Below are 16,639 nucleotides of genomic sequence, written 5' to 3' on the forward strand. Positions count from 1 at the left end.
AGTATTTATTTTATATGCTCCATTGTAATAAATGCAACTGAAATCGAAAAAATAATTTTGTACCGAAAGCATATTTTCCACAACAAAGAAGGTTTGTTGCCCACAGTAAACGAAAAACATAAGAAGCAGTGTTACGTGTCGTTTTATTTAGCAGGAACAGGTCACCCAGGCCCGCAGAGAATAGTAGCTTTAAATGAGAGAGTATTTTACTACACTGGTGACCATTATCGACATTTTGTTAAGATATTTCCCGTTACACGATGCGTTTTCTGTGGGGGGGCTTGTCGATATTTCTTGCAATTTATGAAGAGTATGGGGTCAAAATACGTAAGTATCATAATTAAAAAGATTTCGGACAATGTTCAGCAGAAGGGGTCCAGCTATTTTCTAAAAAAAAAAGTTACAATTTTGGTAGTTTTCTGTTCATATTAGGTTAATTTAGATAGGTTAGGTTAGTTTCTGTTGCGTTAGGTTAGTTTATGTTAGATTACATTACTGTAGGGATTCGGCATAATTTTCAAAAACAAATGATAGGATTTTGCTTTAGTCCAGGTTAGTTGAGTTTAGGTTAGGTTAGGTTTGGTTAGGTTATGTTAGGTTTAAGTATTTGCATCTTCCATTTCTCCTGCAAATTTGGTACTTTTTAACGTACTTCTGGGCCCCTTCTGCTAATCATTTACTTAACATTTACAAAATCGAACAAATTTAATTGAGTTCTTGTGCAAGAAGTCCAAGCTCCTTTTGCGACTATAACTATAATGCAGCAATTATTTGCAATATATTTTTAGTTTCCGAATTGCGACTCAGACCAAGTACAGGGTGGCCCAAAAGTAGGGTACAGTCCCGTGCTGATCAACTTATTGCTTTACAGATCATTTCTTATTGTTATCCATCAGGTAGATTTAGTTTCTTTATACGTTTGTTCTTAATGTGTTTTTTACTTGTATCTTAAGGTCGGAACAGCCGAAGCAAATAAACCTGTAAGCTAGAATGTTATACTTGATCAATGCAGGGGTGTGTATTTACTTTTGGGGCGCCCTGCATATCCTCCTATAAATTGATGAAGTGTGTAAATTTAATTGCGAAACAAATATTTCTACTAAAATGTACTAAGCCTCATTTCTTCGACTATCTTAACAAAATTTGGAGATCCGAACGCAATGCAAATAATGCTAAAAACTCTTTCGCAGTGCGTTGACGGAAATTAATAGAGAATAGGGCCCCTTGTAAATTTCCCGACGGGGAAAGGAAATGTCACATTATATCAAGGCATTGGAGGTGCTAACACTCCTCATCTTATATTTTTCCACTATCTACTTTTAATGCTTTACTACATAATATGCCTTTATTAACTTATCATAAAGCTTAATATATTTAATTACTACCTATCGGCATTTCTTGCCTGAGGAATTAAATAAGTGAAGAAGATCCGGAAGTGTAACGAAACAGAAACAAATGATAAACCGTAAGTATCAAGGATGTTATAAAATAGAGGATCTGCCCACATATATCTTCATCATATGAACTCAATGAAGCCAAAAAACAACCGAGCATCGTCTAAATCCGCACGTCTGATTGGTTGCTCTCGCTTCTGTCATGATTGTTGGCTCGAAACATTGTGATCTTAGTGGCGCGGAGTGGGCAGAGGAGGTGTGGCGAAGCTGTGACGTATGGATTCACGATTTTGCTGTATGGGCAGATCCTCTATTTTATAGCATCCTTGGTAAGTATAACGTAACCCAAACAAATGACAAGTGACAGTGGATAGGTGAAACATGGCTGGGTCAGCGTTACGGAGGTTGATGGCAGAATATAAGCGTAAGTTGGAAATAAAATTTTATTTATTTGCAGTTTTAAACACCATGTGAAAGTTATTAAAATTGCGTGCAAATTTAATGGACGTACAAACAATTCAGAGTATAACTTCAAATGTAAATTTAGATATTACTAAATGCATTTCGGCATCAAGTATGTTCTATTGCAATTGTTTCCTTTTGAAAATTTTTGCTAAGACCAGCTCCGAGTTAGGGCAAAAAGTCGGGAGTCGACTTTTTTTTCCAGTTTTCTCTATCATTCTCAGTAAAGAGAAATGTAAATGTAACTTTTTGTCGATTGTAAAACTATTCCCTTGTATGTACGATAAAAATTTCATACGATATGCAGTAGTACAGATACTTTTCCGAACATTATTATTTGATACTCTTCTGTTCATAGATGAAATTTTCTTTATTTTTGAGCAATCGTGGCATAAATGTTTATTATTTCTATGTTCTTACAGTAAATAATTATAATTGCAAAGTGCAAGTGCAAGGACGATTTCCACTATTTTAGTGAACTGTGGTAGTTTTATATTTGAAATTCTGATTATCAGTCTCATTGGACACTTTCTTGACTACAATTAAGTGTGATATGATCTTCAGCTTGATTTGTGTACACTAGGGTAATATTTTACAACGCTGGTGTGGCTATTGTAGGATATGTCGAGATCCCATATCGTTGTGGTATATGTATTATCGGTAGCTTATTATGAAAATGTGGTAACATGACATGTTGGCAATCAACAATGTACCAAGTTACTCCTCCTACAAGAAAAGGAGTCAAGAATACAAATAGCACAACGATACGGATCTACATACATAATCATCATCATACTACTACTACTACTACCAGTTCTTCTTACGTCGGGAACAGAACCTAAGCAAGCCCTGCGGGGCTTCTAAACCGTTCCTCCTCCTACTACTACTACTGCTACTGATACTACTAGTAGTGCTACTACTCTACTACTACTACTTATACTTATGTGGAGAATAGAACCCATCCAACTCCTGCGGGACTTCTAACCCGTTCCTACTAGTACTACTACTACTACCACTGCTTATACCTATGTCGAGAACAGAACCCAACCAACTTTTGCGGTGCTTTAACCCGTTCCTACTAGTACTTACTATTTATACTTATGTCAAGAACAGAACCCAACCAACCCTTGCGGGGCTTCTAACCCCTTCCTTTTACTACTATTACTACCTCTTACACTTATGTCGAGAACAGCACGAATGCTATGTAACCGACTTAGGGCAGGAGGAACTGAGCGGTGAAGAGCCTTTAGGGAGCAGGCGCGTCAACGACAGGAGTATACGCATGAATGAGGATAGTGGAGAAAGATTTCATGTGGCATAAAAAAGATATGCTTTATGAGTGGCACACCTCTGCGTCACTTTTATGATTACTTTGTACACTCCCTTTACATAGAGCTTCACTTTATCATGTCTTCTTTATGGAGTAAAATACAGCACCTTTTTCATTGACAATCGAGCATGCTTGAAAAATGTTCTCTTTGTTCTCGCTTTTTCCCAATAACATCTACACCGTTGATTCTTGCATTAATTTGAAAGCCTGTGTTCCTTAATTTTTCATTACCATAACATCCTCCATATCGCGTCCTTACATCCATTAATCCGTGTCTTTTCCTCGTTCTTGTTATCTTAACTGAACCAAATTAAACAACTAAATCACAGCCCGCACTAGTATTCGCTTTTTTCTCAATATACTCAATCCACAATGGGGGTAACCAAATTTTCCACTGTGACTTTCGCCATAGCAAAATAGGTCCTTCTTCACTGTCAGCAATATACATAAACAAACACAAATTTCTACGTTTTTGTTGTTCTTTCACACTACAACAACCGCACTCACCAGTTTTTCGCGGTAAATTTTGCAAATTTTCAGTTAACACGGGAGCACTTAACGGAACTTAAGCCCCTTTGAGGGTGTTAAGAGGCTTACTCCCCTCTCAATTGTCCACAGAAATTTTTGATTTCATCTTTACATTAAGTATATTTTACCCAAAGTTTTAGTTAACTTGTCTTTCCTGTACTTCTTCGTGTTAAAAGAAATTCAATGTATTGTTCAGTTTTGGTGCGTATAACATTGTTCGTTTAAGCAGTCGTAAATCATTTTTTCAGTTGATGATTGAGTAGTGTTAGTTGTGTTGTTTCACTCCACTGAAAAGGTTTTAATCGTACGTTAACAAATATTTCACGTTACATACTTTTTTTTTTTCTTAAGGAGGGGAGGAAGAATTGTGTTCTAGGTTTACCACGTTGTGTAATGGTTCCTGGTTAATGCATTGTTATTGCCAGGTGACATAATGTTGATATATGTCGTTTACTGTAACTGATGGCGCTGCTTCGAGGCACTCATGAGTTTGTAAGGTGGTCGTTCGTTACAAATTTGGAATATATTAATTTTTTTTATGTATTTATTGTTTTCCTTTTAACGTGCGTGTGAAGAAATTGGTTGTTTGAATAGTGGCACAGTAGTTTTTTTGGTGTTTTATTTAGTTTCTCTCCCAAATCACGTGGTAGTGACTGACTTATTTGTTAGTGATTGTGGATCGTTATTTGTAACTGTGATGAGTATGAATACAGTGTGGACTTATGGCATAAAAACTACAGTGCATAAAACACGAACCAACTTGTGCTAAGTAACCACTGAAAAGGATGAACAGTATAACCAAGCAAGGGACCCGAGCGTTAGCAAGGAGATGCGTCCGTAGGAACCAGGCGCATCAGTGACTGTGGGTATAAACAAACGAAGTCGTTTTCAACGACTCATTTAGTCACAGTATCGGCTCCGGATCAATCGATGGATTATGGGGAGATTCTAAATGCCATCCGTTTTTTGATTTATATTTTTGGAACGAGATCACCGCAGTAGGTAGGGTTAAGCCATTGCTACGTTACAGCCTTGTGTATTGGTTCTTACTCCGCAACTTGGAAGTAATCCTAGGTTAAGTACCCGTATTATTAGCTCTTTCATGTATGTTTCAGTGTATTCATGTCTTCGGTACGTGTATATTAAGGATTTTTACTTTGGCTCATGAACACACATTGCCGGTAACGTAGAACGAATGGATACGTGTTTGCTGTAAATTCTAATACAGCCAAAGTATATTTTGCAAAGTTTAAATGTTTGTGATGGACAAACACCTTGTGTGAGGAATTTCTCAGGTTTCTCCCGTTTCGTCCCACTTTATTCAATCCACCATTGGATTCATTTCTCATAATCACCGTCTTCTTTAGCCTAGCCGCTGTAAGAGTGGGACGTAGAACTGAAAGATTTCATTTTCGTTTCAAAGGTTTAAACCGTAGTATAACATCAATTTTATTAATCGGTGTATATCATGTTGTAGCTCCTGCTTTATTGTAACTTTTAAGAAAAACTGATAACTATATGTTTCCTTTTCATTCTTTCATATCTGATCATTCATATCTTCAGAATACGACGTCTTGCAGAGGAAGAGAGATTTAAAATTTATTGAACAAGATAGCAGCCAAGCATTATTTGCCTTCCTGTTTACGCGTATGAGCGTACAGTGCGTAATACGTGAGCACTGTAGTTACAATACCAGCAGAACACACGAATGATCCATATTCGCATAGCTAACACTAATGATAGTATTTGCAGGGGAAAGTGACAATTGATGAAAAATTTTAAGTAGTCTTTAGCAGTAAAATATCTATAAGGTTCGGATAGACTTAACGCCCGCAAGTAATGTTAAAAAAAAAAATCACATGCATGACGAATTACTGTGTGCATGAGGACTTTTTCCATATTAATTTCACAAATTCCCCTTTCCTGAGTTTATATTGTAGAAAGTTTCTAGACTCTTGTACAATACTTTGAAACAAAGAAGTATAAATAGAGTTTGTAAAATGTCTAAGGCCTTTTTTGTTTATCTGCTTGAAAATGGATTTTTTTTTTTTTAATTCATTGAATTAAGAGTTTCGCATTTCTTCCAGCTATCTGAATCACATGAGCTCCCGTCGGGAATCGAACACTGGTCTCCCGCGCTGATGTCCGATCTTTTTTAGGATAGAGGTCAAAGGCCACAAGGCACAGAGTGGATTCACGCTTCAGGAGTTGAGCTCCTTGCATGTACAGATCAAGGGTAGCGTTGGTACATGTCTGTTAAACCCGTTACGATTCTAAATGTCCAGTATTTTCTTCTTTCCCTTTGTTTTCTCCGAACAAATAATGTCAGTAGAGCGTTCACCTCTGGTACGTGGGGTCCCTGGTTCGATCCTAGCTCGCGCCAAGTGAACTTCGTGGTGGACAAACCGTGTGCGTGGGTTTTCTCGGGGTTCTAGCGTAGCCGACATAGCTGTGGAGCGTAAAACTGAATGATTTTATTTTTATTTCCATATAGCAGCTCAGTGGTTGAGTGTCTATCATATACGCTATCATATATTCGATCCCTGGTCATGTGAATTCGTGGATTTTCTCGGGGTTCTCCCGTTTCCTCTCACATTCTCATTCCACCAGTTCTTTCATAACTATTCGCTTCCGTTAGTTATCCTAGTCTTTTAGCCTATAGGCTATAAACGCGATATGTAAAAATACATTTTTCATTTTAATCTTCATTTTCGTCTTTATTATGCGGTCGATTGGTGCTTTGGTAAGTTTTCTGCACTTCTACTTGTAATGATGAAGAATAGGGTTGCCCAGATTTGGAAAATTTATATAAGAAAGAAACAGTGTGATCTATGGGTCTTGTTTCTGCATATCACATACAGTCAATCTCTAAATTATGTAAAGTAAACACGTTGGTTCATACGAACGGCATTTACATCTGAAGAGAGAAATGATATTAAATTTCTAAATTATACTTTGCGAGCCATCTTGTAAGGTATGTCTAGTAATTAGGAAATGAGCTATTGTTGAATTGTTACTAATATAAGAATCTGTGCTCTATTTATAAAGCATGTTATGTTTTTGCGTTACAGTAAGCGTATTATTTAAGAGTATTGTTTCATTCGTGTCTGTGATAAATCTTAGGTTATGATAACGAATTCAACATACGTAAAGAACCCTTGTACGATCTATTTACGTAAATCCAGAACTATCTGTAAACATACGAAGGCGATTTGATAAGTAACTTGGTTTTGTACTAATCAAGTTGGAGAATTTTCGACATACTTCCCTCGCACTAGCTGCAACGTTTCTCAAGCTTTGCGATTCGTTAGCGAAAATTAGTTTTTTCAAACTTTTCTAAATACTTTTTTGTAACATCTTTACTTGACTGAAATTTTTGTTCTGTCAGGAAAGCTTTAAGTTTCAGGAATTGGTGGTAGTCCTGCTGCTCTACGGAATGTAATTTACCATGTAAAAGACAATGTTCCAATGTCCGTCGCTTTTTTTCTTTTTAAATTTTATCATTCATCGAAAGGGCAATGTGTATATGTCGTAACTACATATCAGCAACACCAATAATCCCCAACATCACATCTGGCTTAGTGGTAGAGCGTTCACCTCTGGTGCATGGGGTCCCAGGTTCAAACCCTGCTTCTGCCAAGTGAACTTTGTGGTGAACAAACATCGTGTGCGTGGGTTTCCTTGGGGTTCTCCCGTTTCATCCCACTTTCCTCATTCCACCATTTCATTCATTTCTCATCATCACCGTTTCCTTTAGCCTAGCCGGCATAAAACGTGGGATGTAAAACTAAAGGATTTCATTTAATTTTCCCAACATCACATCTGTTAGTTTCCTCGAGTTTCTGCCGTTTTCTCAAAAATTCTTACTCCTTAGATCATTAATCACTCGTCTCCTTTAACCTAAAGGACAAAACCATGAAGCTTTTAAAATTTCTTTTTTTTTTAAATTTTATTTTATTTTGTTTTATTTTATTTACTTGTATCAATTACCCGTTTCGCTGGGTTAAAATAGGATAAAATAATAATATGTTCCGTTAATCAGTCACTTTATGCTATTACTTAAGCGCTCTCTGATATCGATCATTTTTATATCTCCCCCCCCCCCCCCCTCGTGTTGCGTGGCTGAATTTGGATTTAAACGGTATCGGAAGTTTCAATGTTCGTCTCGCTGACCCGGAAAACTATGGATTTGACACTAATATCGGTCATTTTTATATATATCGCCCTGTCCCAAGCTGCAGGGCTGAATTTGGATTTAAACTGCATCGAAAATGTCATTGCTTATCTCAGCGACCCCGAAAACTATAGATCCGTCATTGATATCGGACATTTTTATGTATACCTCCTCCCTCTCCTAAGTTGCACCGTGTTTGAGCTTCTTACCAAACGACGGTTTGTCATTTTAAAGCTTTTATTTTAAATATATGAAAAAACTATACATTGCAGAAAATTCAGATAAATATGTAAAATGATATACTCAGTTGTCTACTATTCTCAATTTGGAATTGTTCGCAAGTTTCTTAATGTTTTTAGAAGGATAATTTTTCACTCGAAGGATGTAAGAATTCTTACACACACAAAAGCTCTTGTCGCGTCTCTCTCTCACTATGGCTGGAGGACGCTAAAAACAACCCCCAAGAAAGGGAGTGGGCGAGCGGTAGGCATAGGCCATCTGTTGCCAAAAAAGAAAACTTTCTCACACTACACATACACAAAAACGAAAAGAAAAAATTAACAAATTGCCCATGCACAGGCTCAAACATACCGCCCGCCTTGAAATGCTATATTTCAAAAAACACAAACAAAGAATTTTATATTTGCACTATTTATACAACGTAAACAAACATTCGTTGATATTGCGAACAAGTTTTTTTTTTTTTTTTTTTTTTTTTTTTTTTTTTTTTTTTCGCTCAGCTTTTCTATTCACTTCAAAGGGAAGCACACACAACTTTACAATCGAACGTTTAAGTTCGCCGGAGGCTGTTTTTACTGTTACTGCTCGCACTAGTCCATCGGTCCCAGCATGGACTTCCGTGATTCTTCCCATTTTCCACTGCTGAGGGGAAAGGGAGGATTTCTTTAACAATACCATGTCACCCTTCTGGACGTTTTTCCGCGGAGCCAACCACTTAGGTCTTTGTTGAAGGCGTGACAAGTATTCTTGCACCCACCGTTTCCAGAAATGGCGAGTCAGCTGTTGAACTAATTGCCATCTTCGAGGATTGGATATTTTGCCTTCAAAAGGATTCCTGTCAGGAATGGCAACCAAACAATCTCCAATGAGAAAATGAGCTGGTGTTAACACGGAAAGATCATTGGGATCGCTAGATACTGGTGTAAGGGGGCGAGAGTTTAGTACTGCTTCGATTTGAGATAGAACAGTATACATCTCTTCGTAACTCAACGTAACATTGCCTACAACTCGTTTCAAATGATGTTTGATCCTTTTCACACCTGCTTCCCACAAGCCACCGAAGTGCGGGGAAAGAGGGGGACTGAAATGCCAAGATATCCCCTGTTCACTTAAATACGCTGAAGTTGTTTCGTTTCCCTCTCTGTGCGCACTGGAACCTAAAAGCTGTTTTAACTCTTTGCTAGCACCGACGAAATTTGTCCCGCAATCACTATAGACATCAGTGGGGATCCCTCGACGGGAGACAAAGCGCCTAAAAGCAGCTAGGAAACAATTAGAAGTTGCATCCGACACAAGCTCCAAGTGAATGGCCTTTGTAGAGAGGCATACAAATATAACTATATACGCCTTATACGGCACTCTCCTTCCAAAAGCGTTCTTAAGAAGAATGGGGCCCGCGTAATCGACACCTACTTGAAGAAAACATCGACTAAAATTCACTCTGGCTGCTGGTAGGGAGCCCATCATTTGTTTTTCTCCTTTGGAAGCAAAACGATGACACTTTATACATCTTCGCGTAATCGCTCTCACTAGATTCCTAGCTCCAAGTATCCAATACTTTTGCCTCAGGCTAGCTGTTACCAATTGAGGGCCGCCATGCAATGTAGCCTCATGTTCGTGTTGAATCAACAGTTCACTTAACTTATGATTCTTTGGCATTAAAATGGGATGTTTGTGATCTGTGGCGATCTCTGCGTGTTGTAATGGACCTCCCACTCTCATTATCCCGTCATTGTCAATAAATGGACTTAAGCACAAAATAGGGCTCTTGGGGGGTAAGGGTTTACCGCTCTTTAAATGTTCTAGTTCTCTAGGAAATGCTTCACTTTGCGTTTGTTTCACTAAGCATAACAATGAAGCTTTTAGCTCATCAGCCGTTAATGGCCCACTTTGTCTTGGGGAATAGCCTTGAGATTGTTGATGAATCTTAGACACTATGCTAAAACACGCCTTGACCTCGTGAATGACGAATAACGGTTTGTGATGTCATCCGTTATAGTAGTACACATAGCGATCACACACTTTTGCCTTTCTTCCATCGTAGCGTGGGGGTCGAAGTCCGGACCCGGATCGTCGGATAGCACTGGCTGTGATAGCCACGAAGGACCATTCCACCATAAGTCATGACACAACAATTCACTCGGATTGATTCCCCTCGAAGCACTGTCCGCGGGGTATTCTGCACTATTTACGTGACGTCAGCGAGCCGAAGGAATTAAGCTCTGTATCTCGGAGACTCGATTTGCCACAAAGGTTTTCCACTTGTGAGGCTCAGCTGCTAACCACGAAAGCACTATGGTGGAGTCACTGAAGGCAAGTATATCTTCTATCTTGAGTAGGATAGCCTTTAACACAGCGCTAAGTAGCCTTGCCAAAAGCACAGCAGCACACAGCTCGAGTCTCGGTAGGGTCATTGTTTTTATTGGGGCAACCTTCGTTTTTGCTGCAATTAATCTGCTTTCCACGTGACCATCTGCGCATTCTGCCCGCAAATAGGCGACACTAGCGTAGGCCTTTTCAGAAGCATCACAGAAACCAATTAATTGACACTTGACTGTATTTACTGGTACGATACAGCGCTCCACGGTAAGTTCGCGTAATAGCGGTAACTCGCAACAGTATTTGCACCACACTTCACAAAGCTCTACCGGAAATGCGTCATCCCAGTCCAACTTGTTTTTCCACAAGGTCTGCAACAATATTTTGGCTTTAATGGTTACAGGAGACAACAAACCAAGTGGATCAAATAATTTTGCTACTTCGGACAGTATAATTCGCTTCGTCAGCACTCTAAAACCGAATTCGTCCGCGGAGGGAGACCACTCGACACCAAGCGTTTTAAGTGTGTCGTCAGTGTCAAAACGAAAGGGCACATTAGTTTCACGCATATGAGCTGGGATAGCCTCTAACACTTCAATCTCATTTGAGGACCACTTCCGCAATTCAAAACCTCCTCTTCTCAGTAGCTCGATCAGTTGTCGTTGAAGCTCAATGGCTTCTGGCACCGAAGCCGCCCCTGAAAGGAGGTCATCCATAAAAAAGTCCCGCTTGACCACTGAAGCCGCCAGGGGAAAGTGCTCACCCTCATCTTATGCCATCTGTTGTAGACAGCGTGTCGCCAGGAAAGACGCACTCGCAGTACCATATGTTACCGTCCGTAAACGAAAGTCCTGAATGGGCAAATCCGACGACCCACGCCACACAATTCTCGTGTAATCTCTGTCCACCTTGTTTACTAGCACAGCACGATACATTTTCGCTATATCAGCACACAGGGGAATCTTGTGGCCTCGAAATCGCAGTAATAGTGGCAATATGTCATCTTGGAGTTTGGGCCCGATCATAAGCTTATCATTTAATGACACACCAGATGACGTTTTGGCACTAGCGTCAAACACGACTCTTAATTTTGTAGTTGAACTACTTGGCTTCATCACAGCATGGTGGGGCAAGTAGCAACTCTTCTCTGGGGAAACGTTTCTCTCTCCTATTGGCAAGATCTCCATGTGACCTAGATCAAGATATTCCCGCATAAAATCCCGATATTGCTCTTGTAGGGCAGGTGACTTTGCAAGCTTGCGTTCACTGTGCAAAAGTGTTCTAACAGCAATGTCTCTAGATGCACCGAGAGTCTTTACACTATCCTTGAAGGGTAGGCTTACCGTGAATCTTCCGTGTTCGTCCCGGTAGTATGTGTCTTTGAAATGTTGCTCGCACCTTTTCTCCTCTAGTGTGAGGTGTTTCTGGGGCGGAAGCTCTTCTATTTCCCAAAACCTCTGCAAACTGATTTCAACCTCACAAGCGACATGGTGAGATGTAACTGTAACACTACGTCCAGTAGAAGCGATGCTCCCTGCGACGATCCAACCGAGAGCAGTTTCTATCGCTACGGGCGATCCAATGAGTCCCACTCGTTTTCCACTACACAATAATAAATGAAACACGTCTCCACCTAGCAATATATCCACAGGGCCCACCACATTGAACGTTGGGTCCGCGAGCTTGATACCGCTTAAGTGATTCCACAAGCTTGGGTCCGGAACTGGTGCCTTTGGGCGATTTGATGTAACCTTGGGCACAACTACTGCTCTGGTGCTGAAAGTTTCGCTGTCATCACCTACCGCTTGAAATTCTAAATCCGTCACTGCACGAGAGGTGCCCACACCTGCACCCGTTATTCCAGAAATCACTATTTTCGTCTTATGTTTTGTTAGTCCCAGCTTTTGAACACAATTTTCTGTGACAAATGACGTCTCAGAGGCGGAATCGAGCATTGCACGGAATGGGCGCCAAACATCGTTTCTGTCTTTCACCTTTATAATTGCTGTTGATAACAACACATGCGGAGTGTTTTTTTCTCGGCTGCAACATGTGAAGAAACAGCTTGTTCTCCGTCAGGTGACACCGACGTACTTCGGGGCTCACTACGCTCATAATGAAGTAATGTGTGGTGTCGCTTATGGCACACACGACGACTAGATGAGGAACACTGGGTACTTTTGTGAGAACCGCGTACACAATTGAAGCATAGCTCTTTACTCTTCACAAACGACACACGATCCGCTACAGAGCGTTTTTGAAAATCAGGGCACTTATGGAGAGAGTGTTTAGCATTACATAACTCACAGGGGTTTAGTTCACTCTGGGTCACTGTATGATGTGTCACTGCTTGCCTCTTTTCTCGTTGCCTCATTGTATCACTCGACGTCGTAGTCTTCCCTCTGCTGCCGCTAGAGACTGCGAGCGCGCGCGCGCGCGATGATCCAAGAAGTCCGTTAATTCTTTAAATGAGGGTTGCTCATTCGATTTTTGCGCTAGTTCCCACTGCCGACGCGATTCGCTATCGAGTTTTTCGGTAGTGTGGTACACGAGAATAGCGTCCCAATGCTCTACGGGTTGCTCCATCACTTTTAACGAACGCGTATACTCGACCGTTGTATCGATTAATTTACGCAATGCAGTAGCCGATTCCTGCTGAATGACCGGTTGTGTGATTAACCGCTTTAAAATCGAATTCACGATTTCACGCTTGTTTTGATAGCGAGAGTTCAGAATGTTCCACGCTTCCTGATAATTAGTATCAGTAATTTGCATAGCCTGGATTAGTTGCGCGGGTTCACCATTTAGACTTGTTTTCAAGTACTGCAGCTTCTGAGCTCCCGAGAGCTTCTCGTTGTTATGCACCGATGCAGTAAACAAGTCCTTAAATCATAACCACTCGAATAAGTTCCCACTAAATGTTGGCAACTGTAATTTCGGCAGTTTCATTTCACTACACGCTTGAGTTTCACTATTGGTAGGGGATTGTGTTGTAGCTTGGAGATCCATTAGGGCACACTTAGTTTTACAAGTCTACTTTCCATTTCTGCGAGCTCTTCTTCTTTAATAAATTCTTCATCGTTGGAAACTGCAGCTATTTCGTCCAAAAGTTGAGAACAGTCTTGTTGTAACTCGTTGACCTTCCCGCCATGAACCAATATGGCGTTCGCGTCGTTCAGAGACAGCAGGCTCACTGCCTTTTCCTGTCGAGTAATTTTGGCTTTCAAAGTACGTTTTTTAATATTTAAGTTCTCCATTGTTTTAGAATGTCACACACACTGCAGAAAACACACTCACAAAAGTTCACCAAAGCTGCACTTTTTGCTTCATCCGGCACTGGAGGACCATGTTTGAGCTTCTTACCGAACGACGGTTTGTCATTTTAAAGCTTTTATTTTAAATATATGAAAAAACTATACATTGCAGAAAATTCAGATAAATATGTAAAATGATATACTCAGTTGTCTACTATTCTCAATTTGGAATTGTTCGCAAGTTTCTTAATGTTTTTAGAAGGATAATTTTTCACTCGAAGGATGTAAGAACTCTCACACACACAAAAGCTCTTGTCGCGTCTCTCTCTCACTATGGCTGGAGGACGCTAAAAACAACCCCCAAGAAAGGGAGTGGGCGAGCGGTAGGCATAGGCCATCTGTTGCCAAAAAAGAAAACTTTCTCACACTACACATACACAAAAACGAAAAGAAAAAATTAACAAATTGCCCATGCACAGGCTCAAACACACCGTGAAAGTGAAATGATAAAAACCATCCCAGGTTCGAATTTCATCAATATTAAAAATTTAATCAAGATTGGTCTGGTGGTTCAAGAGTTATTACGTCACAAACATAGTGATTTTCATTTTTATTTATATATTTTTATCACCACTCATATTACTTCCTTTGCTTTAGTTTCCCATATCTTGTCCCTGATAAAATCCATAAGATGTGGGAGAAAACGTATATCTACAAAATATTGTATACTGTGTACATAAAGTTAAATTTCTTCACTGAGTTCCTCACCATTATCTTCAAGGAGAAAAACGGGAATGTAAAACTAAAGTTTCATAAGTATTTATGTAAAAGCAAACTTTATTTACATGTTTTTGATGTTGCTTTGTTGTTCTGCAGTACTGAAACTTCTTCTGTATAACACAATGTAATGTTTTATTTCAAGAACTCACACTCAACCCGCCGGAAGGGATAATTGCCGGGCCCATTAATGAAGAAAATTTTTTCGAATGGGAGGCACTCATCACGTAAGTAATATTTAATTGTAGCTAAGTAAGTCATTTGCACATTATTGTTCCGTATTTTCGATATCCTCAGATATGTTATGGTAAAATGTTAAAAAGTTGAGTATATTGTAAAAGCTCTCAAAGGTGGCATTATTTCATCCTCAACTACACACTTTAATATTTCTTAACCCACAACTGCTTGTGTGCTGTACTTCATGCAACCAGTGTGAAGATGGCTAAATGTACAGTCATGTTAAAAATTAATGGTTTAGCCTCCTCTCGGCCTTTTGCTCTTATTCATAGATGGAGTTAAATCGAGCAAAGGCAAATCTTATATATATAAAGCGTTAAAAAAAGAAAGAAAGAAAAACTCCTTAACCTCAATAATCCAGAAGAATGTATTTCACAAGCAGTTTCGATGCTAAACTGACATCATCATCACTGTTACAAGTAGTTTGTGTAACAGTGTAGTTCACTACTCGTATCAGCGGTGATGATGATGTGTATTTAGTCATCATTAGTCACACAGTGGCATCTATTTCAAATTGTGCTTATTGCTTTACTTAATTTGTCGAACTTTTTTTCCGGAAAATTGTTACAAGAAGGACATGCTATCGTAATTTTTCTGTTAGGTCTTCCACACAGACCACAGCGTTTTTTCCAAATTTTGAGAAGGCATGAAACTGTGTCCCTTTCTTTTCGTAGTTTATATTTGGCCAAGAAGCATTTAATCCCAAGTGGGAGATTGTTCAACAGTTTTCTCTATTCTAGACGATGTGTTGCCAAATGCATGATGCTCAAAATGTCCATTGCTTTTAATGTTGAAGAGGAATAGGAAAACATAAAAGTACAGAATATTTCCCACTAAGTGATCGATAGTATCTTGCAGTGTAAGAGCAACAATGCAGTACTATCGGATGGAGATAAAGCGGATAATTGGCGAAACTATTACACGTTAATATATTTTACGCTAAACGTATTGTTTTCCTCAGCGAGTGGTTTAAATCAGATTTAAGTCTGTTAAAAGCAAAGCTTGTAGAGTGGAAGATATCGAAAATTTTATAACTACGTCTGCTACAGTTAAAATGTGACAAGTATAAATCGCCAACCAACTGTGGATAAAGTGTCTTGGTGTGAGCTTGTTTTCATGATTAGTTAAAAGTGTTTGTGAAGACAAAGTAGTCAAGTAAAGCTATTTTAGAAACTGAAGTGAAGACCTAAATATGACCTAACGCTGTATTTATTCTACAGTTTATTTAAACGCGCATATGTTAGTATGGAGTCATAAAAGTGCAAATAGTCAGTAAGGTCCAGTAAACTTCCGTACTTGGCATTACTTTCACACTTTTGAAATACAAAATTAAGGGCAGGTATTTGTCGTGGGCGCTGTCACAGCCGTTCGTATGTTGTATAATATTCACTGTATATTGTTTCGATTATATGCAAAAGTTTTTAGTGATTATTGATTATTACCACACTCTATTTTTATTTTGTTTGTTTATTTACTTATTTATTTTACGGTTTAAGTAATGACAAGTCTCATACGCATTATTTTTATAACTTTGACTAGTCAGACACTGTCTAACTTGATTCCAAACCCCATTCATTGGCCGTTCAAATATGATTTGTGTTCAAGAGCTAGCTGAACCAGCCCCAGCGATAACGCACTTGGTTAAACATTTTTACTTGACCGTGGCATCATCCATGGTCAAATATTTGAATCCGGATGGTGCAACTGACTATAAGAGTTTTCCATCTTTTTTCAACATAGAATTATATGAGACGGGACCTTGTGTTTAAATTGAGATTCGAGCATTTACTCGGGGGCGCAGTGGCTCAGTGGTAGAGCGTTCACCTCCGATGCTTGGGGTCCCTGGTTCGATCCCAGCTCGCGCCGTGTAGACTTTGTGGTGGACAAACACCGTACTCGTGGGTTTTCTCGGGGTTCTCCCGTT

The 16,639-nt window shown here is 39.4% G+C and overlaps 1 protein-coding gene across 2 annotated transcripts in view; it reads left to right on the forward strand.

Moving 5' to 3' along the window:
• Positions 1-1,581: 1,581 nt before the first annotated feature.
• Ubc7 (ubiquitin conjugating enzyme 7) overlaps positions 1,582-16,639 on the forward strand; it is a 48,892-nt gene continuing 33,834 nt past the window's right edge. The window contains exons 1-2 of one of the 2 annotated variants that reach the window (XM_081744383.1): positions 1,582-1,723; positions 14,624-14,705. In XM_081744383.1, the coding sequence (XP_081600509.1) occupies positions 1,597-1,723; positions 14,624-14,705 (209 nt within the window). In that variant the 5' untranslated portion in view covers positions 1,582-1,596. Of the gene's footprint in view, positions 1,819-14,623; positions 14,706-16,639 lie in introns of both variants that reach the window. The other variant, XM_081744384.1, reaches the window with a different exon arrangement.

Source organism: Thermobia domestica, chromosome 17, assembly GCF_964235325.1.
Source record: "Thermobia domestica chromosome 17, izTheDome1.hap1.1, whole genome shotgun sequence".
NCBI classification, from domain to species: Eukaryota; Metazoa; Arthropoda; class Insecta; order Zygentoma; family Lepismatidae; genus Thermobia; species Thermobia domestica.